At 42.7% G+C, this 16,178-nt stretch overlaps 1 protein-coding gene across 2 annotated transcripts in view; it reads left to right on the forward strand.

The window, feature by feature from the left end:
• Positions 1–16,178, forward strand: part of GRK5 (G protein-coupled receptor kinase 5) — a 166,754-nt gene that overhangs the window by 106,283 nt on the left and 44,293 nt on the right. For both annotated transcript variants that reach the window (XM_075026497.1, XM_075026498.1), the window contains one exon: positions 6,683–6,760. In XM_075026497.1, coding sequence (XP_074882598.1) covers positions 6,683–6,760 — 78 coding nt within the window. The remainder of the gene's footprint in view (positions 1–6,682; positions 6,761–16,178) is intronic.

The raw sequence follows: 16,178 nt of genomic DNA on the forward strand, positions 1-16,178 counted from the left end.
CCTTCTGATGTTGGGGACCCCAGAGCTGAAGGCAGAACTGCAGGTGGGGTCTCACCAGAGTGGAATAGAGGGACAGAATCCCCTCCCTCGACCTGCCGGTCACGCTTCTCTTGATGCAGCCCAGGATACGGTTGGCTTTCTGGGCTGCGAGCACACATGGCTGGGACATGTTGAGCTTCTTGTCAACACAGACCATAGCCATTAAATTGGATGATTGCTACTGAAATTCGCCCAGCAGGGTCACACTGCGTTGAGGAGTGGGATTCAGGCCAAGTCCTACGTTAGGCAAAAAAAAGTCCTATAATGAAACCAGAAGTTTGACTTTACAGCTCTATTCTGAGACCACCAGGAATGTGAAACCTTTTGGAGACCACCTGCTGTAACAAGCCCCGAGCAGAAAAAGCCAGAAGTGTCCGTTTTCTTCTGACTTAGTTATTTTTCTAACATGAGATGCAAAACTTAGCTTTTGTGTAATATCAAATAAAAAGAAAAAAATAACAGAGGAAAATATTTAGCTGTTCATGAGAGGCTCACAGAGCTTTTGCACATTGAGGGGTAGGACCACCTCTCTTTTACAGAGCACAGCTAAGTGACTTTACCAGGTCACACAGTAAGTCGTTGGTAGAAGCCTGTAATTGATGCCTCCCACTTTTTAATACAGGTTTTTAACCAGTGCACTCAACTGTCTGCAAAGAAAGCAGCGATCGGGGCTCCTGGGAGGAAACCAGAAGCTGAGTCAGACACTCAACAGCCTACCAACAACCTCCATTCCCATACTTAAGTGAGACTAAGTTTTGCAAGCTCTCTCTCACACCTTTGCTTCCAAAGACTGGTAAAATCAACCAGACCTAGCAGACCAGAATGCATAAAGACTAAAAAAAGATCCTCTCTTTGCTGGATATTTATTTCAACTGTTGGGTGCAATAACTAACCTCGTCTGATGTAGTCTCCTGCAAATCTAATTGCAGCAGCATCTGGGGTTTTTTTGTCTGTACAGTTAGACAGTTGTTTGGCTATTTTCTGAAGAAAAAAGGATGTGTATCATTAAATTCTGCATCCGCGTAGGTATATATCTGTCAGTTCCCTCTAAAACTTGTGAATACCTTGGCCAATTTCGAGCAATAATTGAGATTAAAGTGCTCAGAGGCATAAAGTTTCTACATGTTTTCTGAGAACAGTGTTTGGGTAATTAGCCACAATTTATCAATTGTAAAATGGACTACAAAGATATGTGCTTTGTAAGCAGTAGGCCCCAACATTAAATGATAAAAGCGATAAAAAATGAAGAGATGCAGAGCTTTGCAGCACCGTGCTGGTGGAGCTGTGGGTTTTTGGTTCCCACCACTGCTGCGGGACCAGTAAGCGGCCGTCAGTGTGGCTGGCTGGCTGGGAAATGGGGCAACAGCAACCCCTTCTCCTAGCTGGTAGGGTAAGGCTATAAGGACAGAGAGCCATCTCTTATTATGGGTATTGTACAAACAGTTTCATGACAGAGGTCCTGACTTGGTAAAATATCTAGTAAGACGTACCGATGGCTGCAGCTTGTGCCTCTGAATGCATTGCGTGCTTATCTGTGTGCATGTAAACACAAAGAGCTCCCATGAATAGTTCACCAAACCCTTATGTAGCCATTCAGATGAAGGAACTATGCGAACATAAACTATTATCGTTAAACGGAGATGATTTATGATTAAATCAGCTCCCCTGTAAGCCCTTAACAAAGAAATCACGCACAGCCCTAAAGCATGCTTTGCTGTGCTTACAAATATTTTAGCAACATCATACAACTTCGGAGCTGTTGAAAGATAGCCATTAAAATAAAGCGTTAGGGGATACGTTTCCTGTGCTGAAAGGCAGATCAGTGAGCAGGGAATCTGCTAGCAAGACACGTTTCCTTCCCCGCAGCCCGTGCCTCCAGCACAAGAAGGCGGCAGTTCAGTGGGGACCTCTTGCCCCTGTCCCCTTCTCAACAGCACATTCCCAGGGTGCTGGCTCCTGACGTTTCATGTTCCCCTCTCCTCTCCTGTGATTTTTGTGTGCCGTTATAAGGAAGACTTTAGCTTCTGGAGTCCCTTTCCTGCTTCATCTACTCACATTCATAATTTTTTAATTTTATTTTTTTTTTTTTTTCCAGGAGAGGGCTTTTAGTATTTTCATGTGGACCAGATTTAGATTGACTGGAGGAGAATATGGTTAATTCTGGTCAAGGAGAAAATAACCTGACATTATTTCCTCTCTGACCTGTATGATGTTATTTCTTTGCATTGCAGTCGCACAGAAATACATCCCCTGGAGGAAAATAGCCCCGCTGCCTCTCCAGGTTGTTTCTGCTTGTGCTATCCAGACACGGGGGCCAGGGGTGAGAGGCACGATCCCCTCGGGTGGACTTTTCAGCTGAACGCTTCACTAGACATTACACTTATCTGGGGTAAAAGGATGAGCGAGCATCCATTTAATGCCATTTGTAAAAACCCTGTCTCACTGTTAGGGAGATTTCGTTTGGTTAAGTCCCTTACATGGTATATAAACCATCTGTGTATGTGTGTCTTAAAGCTGTTCAAGGCTTTTTCCATCAGAAATGCCAGTTTGTTGATATCAACAAACTCATTAACTCAAAATGTGTTTTTAAACAGTCAAAAGGGCTCTTTTTGCCCTGCGTTTAAATAGAAAAATGTGGTTTCAAGTTCACTTTTCATTTAGAAATGCGAGTTATTATGAATCCCAGCTGTTTGGGGTTTGCTTTCCAATTTTCAGTCACAGATTTTAAATCTCCAGCGGAGGCAAGTGCAAGGGCAGTCGCTGGAGCGCAGAGCAGTAACAGGGCAGAGCCTGGACTCCGAGGAAGGAGTGAGCAGGAGCCGGAGCAGAGAGAGATACTGGGGATAACAGAGGAGGGAGCTGAGAAAGCAGAGGTGTAAAATTGGGACCGAAACGCCAGTAGCCTCCTGCAGGTGCTCAGAAGGTGACTCCGCTGCTCCTGATTTACACCAAGAAGCTGAAACTGCTCTGGTGGGAGTGTGTGTTTCCATCTCTGGGTGGGTGCGAGGGTCCAACTCCTGCGGCCGTGCCACGCTCCCGCAGGCAATCAGCAGCTACCTGCCCTGGGAGAGAGTCCTTCCAGATCTGCAGAGAGATCCCTTTGGCTCCGTTTTTTCAATTTTCACATATTTTTAAGCCATACAATTTCAGGAACTCAAAGAATATTAAGATGAAAATCAAACACTGGATAAAACGATGTGTCAGAATTAAGGTTGCCGATGCGAGCCCCTGCTGGGTCCCTGTGCCATTGCCCCAGTGATGCTCTCCGTTGGTCACAGGCACCCTCCAGCTCCCAAATCTCTTGCTCGACCATCCACGAGCTCAGGGCCCTGTCTCACAGCCAGCCACAGGCTGGACCTTGCTCCCTTTCCCAGTGGAAGTGCGTTTTCCCATCCGATCTCACTCAGCCCATCCCGAGGGCGGCTGCTCCGAAGGGAAGGACTTTTTGCACCCCCCCATGCCCCCATTCAGCCAGGGTTGCTTCTAGGGAAAGGGGAGCCACTGAAGTAACTCCTACCTCCGAAACAGCAGCCAAAAGAAAAGTTAGCAACAAACGGCGGCCAGCCCACATCCTCTCGCCATTTGGACTGAAAGATCCGCGCCTGCCCGCAGAAAGAGCCTTGCCTGCAGCTCGTCCCATGCAGTCAGGGTGATCGTAAATCCTCCCCTCATTTATGAGCTATGAATAGGGCCCTGTCTGACCTAACTAGGGCATGGAGAAGCTATTAGACTTCAGAGCAGGAGCCTTGAAACACATGCCTGGATTCATCAAAGGAATAATGGAAAATATTTTGTTCCACATGGATTTTAAGTAACGATGTTATTTCTAGCAATTAGGGATTTGCAAACTGTAGCCATGCCTTTGAGTATAGTGGAAGAAGGGGATGTATCTTGTGATTTAAATACAAGATTGAGAGTTGAGGACCTTGATATGCTTCCCAGGCATGCGGCAGAGTGAGCATGGGGAAGTCACTCTGTCTCTCTACACAAGTAATTCTTCCTGCAATAGCAGCCCATGGCTGAAAATGTACCGGATATCTGTTGCCGAATAGCTCAAAAGTGGCACTGAAGGGAGAAGTAATAATGAACTTAGAAACAAAATGAAATGGGCTTCTAGTACTTGAGCTACAGTGAAATCAGCACTGTTCACAGTTGGAGCTTATGGTTCCTTCTCACACCCTCAGTTGTCTGTCACTTCCTACCTTCACCACCACAGTGTCGCATTTTCTGAGGATGTCAAATGCAAGTATAATTAAACTTTCCTTTTATTCCTTCCCAACTATCTTGAGATAGAATTAGATACGCTGTGTATATGTGTGCGTGTGTGCATTTAGCTCTGCATATGTTGGATCCCATCAGGAACTGCATTTCAAAACACTGATCCAATTCCTGCTAAACTTCTGTCTTCTGGTCTGTCCTAATTTGCTTCCTGTTGTACAATTCGGATGGGATGTAAATGTAATCTGTGGCAAAAAGGACACCAAATTTTTTGACATCTCCCTGGTGCACTTCAAATGGCAGATGATGACTTTGAATCAGGGTTTTTTTTTTCACTAGGGAGCCAATGTATTACCAGGTTCCAGGGTCTAAAAGCAAATGAAGGAGAGAGAAATGGTCATTATTGGATTAATTGTAAATAGCATTGAATGGAGGACTCAGGAGATCTCCTAGATACTTCCATGCTGAGACAATGCCAAGGAGTTCTCCTTTCTTTGCAGTCTTCTGCACAGACAGTTACATTTAAGTACAATTATTTTCTTTTATTAAAATACATTATTTCTGTTTTCTTTTATATGAAAAATACCTAGTTTGTCTGTGAACCTAAACATAAACAGTAAGGTCCAAAGAAGATGCAACTTTCACCTTTAAAAAAATAGTTCCTTCTGTTACTCTTGCCATTGTTTTATCCCCTAGCAAGGAATCATGGAGAAAAATGCTGTTAAGATGCTGTAAACATTCAAGAGTGTCTGTGCTTTGGGAGCTGAAATGACCCATATTCAGATACGATCTAAAAGGACAGGAAATTGGATGAAAGATTTTTTTAAACCCTTGTATTAAGTTTTATGAGAACGTAATCAGTTCATCCCTAAAATGATCACTAAAAGAGAAGTACTGCACTTGTGGATTTTAGCTTTTGGTGTATTTTTCATCAATAATACAGGTTTCTCTGTTATTTGCGGTCATTGTCATTTCCCAAACCAAATCAGATTGTAATTCTAGATTGTTCAAGCAACCTGCTATGTATGTGTATAAATATGTAGCTTCAGACTTAAGCTGCAATAGCTAAATCAGCACTGGCCAGATAGATGGATAATAGCATTATTACTACATTGTGGTTTTCATGTCATTCGTAGGTCTGCTTAGCTAGGGTATCCATTACAGCCTGCCTTCGGATTTATTGCATCAAGCTTGGAGCAGTGCATACGCCTTCCAGTGGGCAATAGTTCTGAAATTTGTTCTTCCAAGTGTTTGCCAGTTCAGTCTGATTTACCTTCTTCTTTTTTTTTTTTTTCTAACTTCCCCCTCATTTATCATCGCAGACAGCTTGTATTGGACCAGGTTACTTAATTGGTTTGGCAGAATTTTCTGGGATCCTTTTTTTAATATAAACAGTCATGAAAGCTGTTAGGCTGTCTTCTTTTTTTTTTTTTCTGGAAAATATTTTGATCCTAAGGCTAAAGCTTCATATCCTGGGCAGTGCCAAGAGGGAATGTCTCTAAGAACTTGTCATTGTCGTTTAGCCACTGGGTTCCCATGCGGCGCGTGTTTCCTTCAAATGCCTGCCGTAGATCCAAAACTTTAACTGAAGTGATTAATGTCTTTGTGGTGCACAAGTAATGCTTCTTTTGTTTCTTATGTAAATGTTGTCCTGAAACTCATCAAAAGTCAGTAATGCTACAATACATAGAACAGTCAGAATTTTAAAATGTAGGTAAACTTTGCATGAGGGAATGTGGTACTCTCCTTTTTAAGGCACCAGGGAAGTCAAAGAGAATTTTGCCTATAGTGTCTATTCCTTTAAATGGTGCCTCTTGTTTTATCTTGGCCCTACCAAATCTGCCTAAGAAATTGGCTCTTAGATCTGCCTCCTGGAGGCACTGAGTCAAGGATCACTAAAAGAAGTGATGGGCAAGTCTCTCTGCTTTGCAGAAGTATTGTTAGACCAAGGGGAAGACATAAATAAATAGGAAAGACACATTCGACCAAAAAGGAGGAGTTTACCTGGTACTTGAAATACCACTGTGGCAAGAATTAACAAACATTCACTTTCTTTACTACTCGGAGAAATCATTTTACCTTCTGTGTCCGCCTTCCCTTTGAGCAAAACCAAATTAAGTTGTTGTCTCGTGTCACTGAATGCTTTCTGAAAGCTGGCTTGGCAAGGCTATAAAATATAAATACATTAAATTGTATTGGTGTTAATTAAGAGACATCGTCTCAGAAAATGCACCACTAGAGTTTGGTCAAAATATAGTGGAAGGTTTTTAATAGGATTGTGTGTACGGGTTTTAATGCCATCAGAAAATGGTATTTATGCTTCAGATTTTTCAGACAGAGCGTTCTGTTAATGCCACATCCAAAATGAAGTTAAAATGGTGAAATATGAGTGCAAATATTGACTTTTTTTTTATATCTGTTCCAGGCAGAATATGAAATTGCTCCAGATGAAAAGCTGGGAGAGAAAGGAAAGGAAATCATGATGAAATACCTCACCCCAGAGGTAAGGGGCAGCCAAAGTGGCATTACTGAAGGAATGCTGCAAGGCACACCTTTGCTAAACAAGGTTAGGTTGTTACAGGCTTTGTAAGCCAGACTCCTAAAATTTATGGTGGCAATCTCCAGCGACTAAACCTGCAAGTCTTATACAAACAGTCGGAGAGAAAAAAAGTTATAATCCAATCCAGAAATTGACTTCTAAGGATGAACTTGAGCTTACCAGGGGCTTAATTCATCTGTGGATGAGCAGGGGGCTTCTCAGGTCTCTTCTTGGTGTGCAAAGCTCTACACCTGGGGTGTGATGCAAGAGCCCTCAGCTGTTATCAACAGATACCATAATTAACTCTTACCCAGCTCGAAAGAGGTGGTGGCATTTCATATACCGTTGTGTAGAAAGCACCAGTAAAAATGGTCTTTGGTAACAGGTGCTGTATTTTGGTACAAAAATTCCCACTCGTCCCCCACCACCATTTGCCCCAGGGTAGCCAGGGATGTGTAAGAGTGACGTGGGACAGCGTGGTTTGGAGCTGAGAGATGCTGTCACCTCTCCTTGTGTCCACTGCTCGTGGTCCCTCAGCGTTGCATCTCGGGGTTGTCGGAAGGAGAGGAGCTCATGGGAGCAGCTGTGTCCACAGGGTGGCACTCCAAACAGAAGTACAGATCTGCTGCGGGGATTTTGGACAGGCTGCACTGGGACTAACCCTTTTTGGGGGGGGTTACGATCATTTGCTGACCGCGTTTAACCTTTGCAACAAAAGTCACTGCCAGTAAGCAATAAACATCCAACTTCAAACACAAGAACAATCCTAGGATTTTTCCTAAGTCGCTTTCATAAGAGTAATCAAGACATACAATTGCTGCTTCCACTGTTTTACGGGAGAAATACATTTGACCTTCAGGAGAATTAATTGCGTTTTTGGCAGATGTCTTTCTAGAGTGTTTAAATGGTACAATATGTTTTGGAGGTGCACGGGCAGAGCAGACCACTTTTTTTCCAGTCAGTCATTTTCCTACAATAAATTTCAATGCATACTTTCAGTTATCTCCAGACTGCATTTTTGGGATCTGGTTTCATTTACTGAGCCTGGCTAGTTTCATGTGCAGCCATTGAGCGCTGCCAGTACGAGTTCCCGCTGCCCATTCATTAGGGGCATGAAGTTCCACTGCTTTTTAAATCCACCAAAATGGCCATTTGTCTTAAAATTTCTGTCAACAGAGGAACGAGAGACAAATACCAAGGGAAAATATTTCCCACTGCTTCAGTTCCCATCTGGAAATGGAGAAAGGCATTTTTGCTGATAGCAGAGCTAGTAAAGTGAGAGAAGGATAGTACTGCTTCAGTTCAGCCAGTCTTGGTGCGGGTTTCCAGATGCCAAATCCTTTCACTGCTGTCCCATGGCACTCCTGCCATCCATAGTGCAGCAGAAGCGCATGAAATAGTTTAGTGAGGTAAGTGAATGTGCGGTGAAGAGCAATCTGAGAGCAGGTGCTTCTTCATCAAGAAAAACTGGTGGTGTTACAGGAAGGGAAATTACTGGGGCTCCAGAGCTGGAGTTTCCATTCTCTGCCATGCTCTGCACTTCATATTTGACCTGTGTACCTGGTTTCTCAGTATGTAAAACGGGCACAGGGTATTTACAGTCTGTTCTGAAACTTTATTGGTATTTGCAAGTTATCTTAACGTATTGGGGCAGAAGGGAGCACAAAGATATGCTCCTTCACTTGTAATCTAAAATTGCCTCCCTGGTGGTGGTGCTTTAATGTCTGCATTGGTCTCTCTGCGCTTTTTTTTCTGAAGGGGAAACTTCTGCTTCTTCCCACAGGGATGTTTAAGCCCTGTGAAGCAGAAGATACTTCCTAGAGGTGAAGTTGACTGTGCCATAGCAATGGATTGAATAGTAGATTTTCTAACAGGACTTCCACACAACAAATACTTAAAAAACTAGAGCAAGGGCTAGATTAATTTTGTTTCTTTTTAGATACCTAACTAAGGTGCTCAGGCTAGGAGTTCAGATGGCCTACTGTCCTTGCTTGTCAGGAAGGAGAAATAAGAATCTCCAAAGGACACATTTTAAGCCATTAGAAGTCAGTAATTTGAAGCCAGGTTAGATGCTTGCAGTCAAAATGGATGAATCTGGATCCAAATGTCCTGCTGGAATATCATCCTGGTCAGCAAAGAAACATCTTTTCATTAGGAACTGCATTTCTCCATTTAGTTATCAGTCCCTTGAAAGATACAAATTGCCGCTGATTCTAAAGTCTTCTGCTTTCAGAGGAATGCTCCTTTTAAGTAGGTGTGTGTCTGTGCTTCAAAGAACCTGATTGTCTTGATATAAAAATAGTGTGACATACAGCTTGACTGATAGAATAAAATTATAGGTTTAGTTCTTGGACAGATAATTCAGTCTTATAATGTGAGGAGTATTTTTCCCAGAGTGCAGGATCAGAAGCAAAATGAAAACAAAAAGTAGACTTCATGCTCTTTAATATTTATAAATGATTTTTAGTTCTTGCTTAGATTTTTAAATGTCATACATATTTAACATACAATGTGTCAGCATTCATTTGCATAGGGAACATGCACTTTATTTAATAAAACATATACTACTTGCACCACAAAAAGGAAAAGAAAACACTTTCCCAGATGAATAGACATCACACCAGTACTTACAGCCTCATGCGACTCACGCCGCTGCTGTCTGCGAGATGGTGCGACACCGCACGGTTCGCAAACTCAAACGTGTGGTAGCAGCGAATTCCCACGTGGAAAGCTCTGCGTGAGAACGCTCTGCATCAGCCCCGAGGCAGCTAAACAAGCTCAGCACTTGCCAAGATGGTTGAGGGGGGGAGGCACTTTTTCAAGTAATCACAATTCAGGCTCTTCGCAGCTTTAACCTCCCGAACAGCCCCTGTGTGCTCGCTGGGGAAGTTGAGAAGCGGTCCAGCAGCCTTTTGTTGTGGTCGATGCCAGGGACGGCATGAGCAGGTCAGGTTTCCACCATCTCACTGGCCTACAGGCAACAGTGATGACAAAGTCTGAATGCATCCTGGCACCTGGAAGGGAAAATGGGTGGTTTAGACCTCTCGAAGAAGTGGCACGTAGGAACAACCTCCCTAGGAATGTAGTAGAGCCCTCATCGCTGGAAGTTTTCAAGGTGCTATTGGACAGGGTGCTAGATAATATCATCTAGGCTCCCTTTCCCACAAAAGGTTGGACCAGATGATCTTTCAAGGTTCCTTCCAACCTGAGCTGTTCTGTGATTCTATGTACGCCGCTCCCCACCTAGGAAGACATTAGTATTCCCTGTCTCTTGCCTAAAGTTGGTTCAAACGCTCATATCCAACAGGACATTCTGAACTATTTGATGGCAGGGAAATGTAAAGAGTACTTTTTTTAGGATGCCAAAATACAAGAGTTTTCATGGCTTCCTAAGCAGGTTGCCTTTGCTTAACAGGAGCAGCACAACGGTTGCCACACTGGCAAGATCAAGGTTGCTTGACTAGAGTCTCGCTTCTTCAAGAGAGGCTTTAACAGTTTCCATGAAAAAGGCGCTTAAAGCTGCCTTCTTGACTTAATAAGTCTGTAGGGCAAAAGTCCAACCCACAGGAAGTCTAAAATTTCTGAGGTTGTGAAATACGATGGTAAAACTGCTAAAATGAATTGGTCACAAATATTTCTTTCCTGGCTTTTCCTAATCTCAATAGTTGAGTGGGAATGGTTCAGTTTTAGGTTCCAGTTCAGTCTGTAAATGGAAAAGCCCTTCGTGCTTTGTGGAACAGTTGAGTTAAACTGAACGCAGCCCGGCTTCATTACCTGGCTGCTTCTTGTACTGGAAGAGCAAAGAGATATGTTTACCTTTGTACTGCTTTTAAATTAGAGTTTTGCATCTCCGTGCAGCATTTTTGCCTTCCTGCCTGACAGCTGCCATGCCTTACTCTACTAAATCACTAGCCCATTATTTTCTTTTTCACTGTAAATCACCTTGAGATACTTTGAGAGACACTATATAAAACTAAATTGATTTGAAATGGCTCTTAAGACAGTCTTAATATGCCATTATAGTTTATATTTGGACTCAGCTGGGTACTAAAAATGTTACTGAATAGGATGTCTAATGTGCATTGTTAGCCCCATTAATTTACTTCACAGAATAAGAACAGCAACAGCATTAGTTTTCTTATCTGAATTCCTGTTCAGTCTCCTTTCCTCCAGGAAATGCACAGAATAAAGGCCACATTTGCAATTTTTTTCTTTGCTGCAAGAGGTTAGCTGGACACAGCAATAACCTCCTTACTCCAGTCTAAGGCAAGCAATGGGTATTTTGCTAAATGAAAATATGTCTTTGTTTTTATGAACAATTATAGGATAAGGAAGGGAGGGAAAAGTCCTGTGAAAGGGAAACTGGCTGACCAGCAGTGCCTGGCCTTCCACTTGCCTACCGGCTAAAATGTGCTTGTCTCTCAAATCAGTTCTTTATGGAGAAGAAAACATTTAAGTAATACGGTGAGATGAAATTAAAATGATATATGAGCCCTTCTGCAGAACAAAGCCATGCAGCTGAGTGCAGGCCCCTGCTCACAAACACCCTCTCTCAGCTTGGTGCATTGTCAGAGTAGTTTTCTTTTTGCACACTGTTGCTTTAATCTTGATGCTGAGGAGCTTTGCCTTCGGTTGCTCACTCCTTGAGATTTCTTTCCCCCTTTCTGTTTTCAACACCAAAATAAATGCAAACTTCAGCACTTGCCCTTCTGAGTGAGTCATCTTCACTGATCACTAAAGCCTTCCATTTCCCATAAGGAAAGTTTCATGTATCACTTTTTAATGATTCTGGCTGAATCCTGGAAGGGCAGGTCATATGGTACCAAGAATTGGATTCAAGTACTGAGACCTCTTCCTCTAACTAAATGCCTTCTAGGGAACATGTTATAATTAGTTTTTGGAATGGCCAAACCAAAAGCTGAATGTCACTTTAAGGGAAGCTCTGAAAGAAAGAAACATTAAGCTTCTGTAAAGCAATCTGCAGAGTTCAATACGAGACAGAGGCTTTGTGTGTTGAAAGGTGAGCCTCCGGGGACTGTCTTCTACATTGTTACCTTTCTCGTACAAATTCAGCTTATATCACTTCTATCCAGCGAGTCATCACCGTCCCCCTGTAAGCTTATTATCTTGCTGATAAAAGGCAATATCGCTTTTCACTGGCTACAGTGGATGGTCCCTTAAGGCTTGATCCAAGAGTTATCTCCGCAGCTAGTTTTCAAATTTTTCTAAACCCTGTGCATTTCATTAATGACCCAGTTGAAGTAAGCAATGAATGAAGTGCCTGTCTGAACACAGTGTGTTACATGGATTCAGGATGGGCTAAAATTATTTACTTGCTCAAAGCGTTATTCGTCTGTGCCCTTTGGGCTCCTATTAGAAGACTTTTCAGGATGCTAAATACTTAAGTAGAAATCCTGGTCTTACTTGAGCCAAGGAGAGTTTTGCCATTTAATTAATTGCCCTGGGACTTTACCCTTTGACTCAATGGATTTCTCATCTCCCCTTTCTATTGACTTCACTACTCTATGGGCACCATTTTAGCCCGAGATGATAGCATTACTTAGGCCTCTGCTTTGCAGCTAGCATAATCAATACGTAATCCAGTCTCCAGAGAAATCAATACATAATTCTTGCTGTTGTTCCAGAGACAGCACAATCAATATCTCTGCTGATCACTCTGTCTTAGTCCAGGAAAGTACCTTCTCAGCGTACTTTCTGCATAAGCTCATCTTTCCGAAGTTCAATTCTGGGAAAAATATCTGAGCTGCAGAACAGCAACCTTGTTACTCAAATTAATGCTTTCTAATCAGAATTTATTTTAATAAGCGTTCTTCCGTCACTGGGGCCAGGCTGTAATATAGTGTGGCAGAGGAATCTGAAAAATCACAGTGTTGCCTTGATTAGGAGTCCCTTTGCTGTGGTGTCAGACTAAACGGCATTTTCTCACGGTTTGCTCAAGTCCTATTTCCTCATCCTTTACCCACTGTTTATAATACAAATGTTAGTTAACTAAACACTTACCGAGGATTTCTGTCTCTTGCAATGGTGCCAAACTGCTTGAGAGCCTATGGAAACAACATGGAGTCTGCTCTGTCCTGGTGATGCTGTCCCAAAATAGGTCCGTGGGCAGTCCCGTGTCCTGTCCTTTAGGCTTAAGGAAGGCTCCATTTACAATGCATTTGCTCAGACTGGTTGCAGATTTGGGCTGGAGTCATTAACTACACTGGGTTTACGCTAAGCAGTGTTATTAGTTGCAGTGCTATTAGTTGAAGCTCTGTTTTTCCTTCCTTGTTGTTTTGGAGAGGTTACACTCCCAAGTTCACATGCTTCTTAACTGTTTGTCATTTGTGGTCAGGAAAATCATTGGGATGACTTGGTCAGTGGGCAAAAGCCTTCTAGCTTCCCTGTGTTTGCTGGAATTACTCTGACATGACCCTCTGGAAAATGGAAACTTGCTTCAGCTAATTGATGTCAACCACACATGTAAACCTGGCTCACATCTGTCTGCTGAGGCAGGGCAGGCCCCCCAGGCTGCTCTGGCTCCTCTCGGAGACTAGCCAGGCCATCCGAAAGGGCTGAGGACACTGTGCAAATAAAGAGCCGTCTGCTTAGGATTATCTGAGAACAGGAAGGATGTACTTGTCTGCCCTTGGCTAATGAATATGCTCATTATAGTTTCCTCCTCTGGTTTTCAGGGGATCATCTTTTCCCTATCCCCTCTGCCTACCCCTCATCACTTATGCTCAGTTTGTATGGATTACCCAATGGCCAGGGAGGTTAATTCTAAACCTTTGAGGTTCTTTCAGCTTCCCCAGAAGCAGCCTCTTCTGCCTGAAAATTTTGCCCACATGGGAAAAAAGGAATCAGCCTTTTCCAGCTGTCTGAAACACTGGCTTGCAAAACATCCAGAAATCTGCAGGCGATGGCTTTTGTGCATTTGCACAGAATGACATTAAAATAGACCTCTGGTCTCCCAACACACATATTGCAGCCTTGGTTGTCCAAACACAGGGAGGCAGCTGGATAGGAGAGATGAAGCGTCTCTTTCTGCCCACTGACTACAGGGAGCCGAGGGAAACTTTGAGTGTCTCATTTTTTAGATTATTAAAGTGCAATGAGGTGAATTCCACACTAGGTGTAATGCAGAATACATTAAATTGCATTGCATGGCCTATCCACACAGGTTTCTGTGCACGGTTTCTCGATGGTACGGGAGCCCTTTGAACGCCTGACCTCCAGCCCTTCTATCCACCCGCTGCGACTTGCAGCAACTTTCCTGGTTGGTTCAGCTTTATATTTCTGAAGCTAAAAGCGTAATGGGTCAACAAATGTCTCTCTGAGCTCAGGATTCATTGTGCTAAACTCGGAAGCAGTAACAGACAACCGTATGCTTGATCCCAACAAAGAAGAGAATGAAGAGGCATGTGATGAAAATGGAAGTTGAACATACCTTATTTCTCATCTGATTCCCTCGTAACAGGAAATTAGGATTCTGGAAAAACATCTAGAGGCTTCAGCAGCTGAGTAGCCTCACAAGAATGGGCCAGGCAAATTCAGACGAGATGCCTGAGGCTGACACCTTTGGCTGGGATGATGCAGCTAGAAGAATCACTAAGCTAATAATGTTAGAGTGTGTTATTTCAGCTTGGAACCGGGAATCACAGCATTACCATAAGAAATGTTTTAAATTTCACAGAAAACAAATATATCTCAATTCATTAAAATATCACTCGATAAGTGTAAAAAAAAAGAAAATAAGGGGTTTTTTTTAAAGTCTTTTGATTACAAATGGATTTTAAAATAATCAGCATATTAATTTGTGGATATGTGGCACTTCAAACTATTCCTCTTTAGTATTTTTTTTCCCGGTAATGCAACTACACTTACAAAACTCACTTAACCTGCATGCCAAGCCTCAGCTTGTATGTTAATTTATTATTTTTTAATCAAGCCAGACTCTGACCTGAGTCAAAAATCGAGCATATAGCAAGTTTATTATCCTGGCACAGATGCTGTTTGTCCAACAAGCAAAACTGAGGAAGAGCGGAATATGCCACTGCAAACAGTGTGTCATCGCCTACAATAAATGTCTTCCCTCTCAATTCTTTGCAAATAGCTATTACCATATGATCGTTAATGGATCATGTGACACAGGTGATTAAGGAATGCCCTGTTTCCAGCAGTGCTAGGTAGTGATTTTGTTTGCTTTCGTGGGTGTTTCCAGTGTTTCTGGGAGTGGGCCACTGGTTCCTGCCTGGTGTTTATTTACTTCACTTCCTAATCCTTTTCAAGGCCTTCCTGAACTCTCTTTTGGATTTTAATTTCTTCATCCAAGTGTTTCCTCGGGATTTTGACCTGTTAATGGAAAAAGATGAAGGCAAATTCTGCAAAATCCCCACTGCAGCTGGTAGCACTACAGCCATTGACTCGAGTGCAGCCTGGATCAGGCCTTCATGCATGAGCTACCTTCATGCAAAGCAAATAGCTCATGGGCTTCGGTGCGAGGATCGCTTGCAAGGGAAGGGTTACTTGTTTACTGTCTCAGAGGAGTGTATTCAAGCAGGGATCTGTTTGTTTTCCTGCAAGAAAGCCATTCAATAACGTTGAGGTTGTAAATGAGTGTTTATAGATTTAGGGATTTTTTTTAATGGAACAAATGACATTTGGTTTACCAGAGGAAGCCAAGCTACGACTATTGCAACATAAGGTTGCTTGCTAATGTTTAGGATATCCATCAGTGCAGGAGGACGTTAAAAGGTAGAAAGGTTCTGATAAGAGGCTGGACACTGGATGCTATCCAAACCTATTAAGCACACGTGATGAGAGAGGAAACTTTCTGAGAATAGAAGCTTTCAAAATTGTTCTGTCATCTTTGTTGCTGCTAACGGTGAGAATACCATTCTTTTCCCAAAATGCTTTATCAAACATCTAGCTGCTTGTAGTAATGCACTATGGCAATGGCTCAGTTGGGTTGCTAGCAAAAAGAGGTTACATGACAAATTCCAAGGATTGTGCGAGTAGCCTACCTTTTGGGTAGTGAGAAAATTCTGGTTGGTATTAGCCTTCTCTTCTATTCTGTTTTTTCAGCTACCCTGCTCATCCTGCTGACTGCTACTGGTACTGCTTATTTCACCTGTGTTTTCATCCTCTAATCTGTGCAAAATGCTTTTACAGCAGAAAAAAAGGCAACAACAAGTAAAACATACTTTCCCTTCCCCCGCTTTAAAGCAAGTTTATATAAAACAATTTCAGCTAGCACGTTTATGAGCACCTCTACACCAATAAGCCTATGTGTCTACAGAAAGGAGGGAAAATGTGTTTCTGTGTTAAAGAAACCTCTGTGAGCAGGTTTCCAAAGAATTATTTCAAAAGTATGGGTGGG

This window comes from Buteo buteo, chromosome 4, assembly GCF_964188355.1.
Source record: "Buteo buteo chromosome 4, bButBut1.hap1.1, whole genome shotgun sequence".
Classification (NCBI taxonomy): domain Eukaryota; kingdom Metazoa; phylum Chordata; class Aves; order Accipitriformes; family Accipitridae; genus Buteo; species Buteo buteo.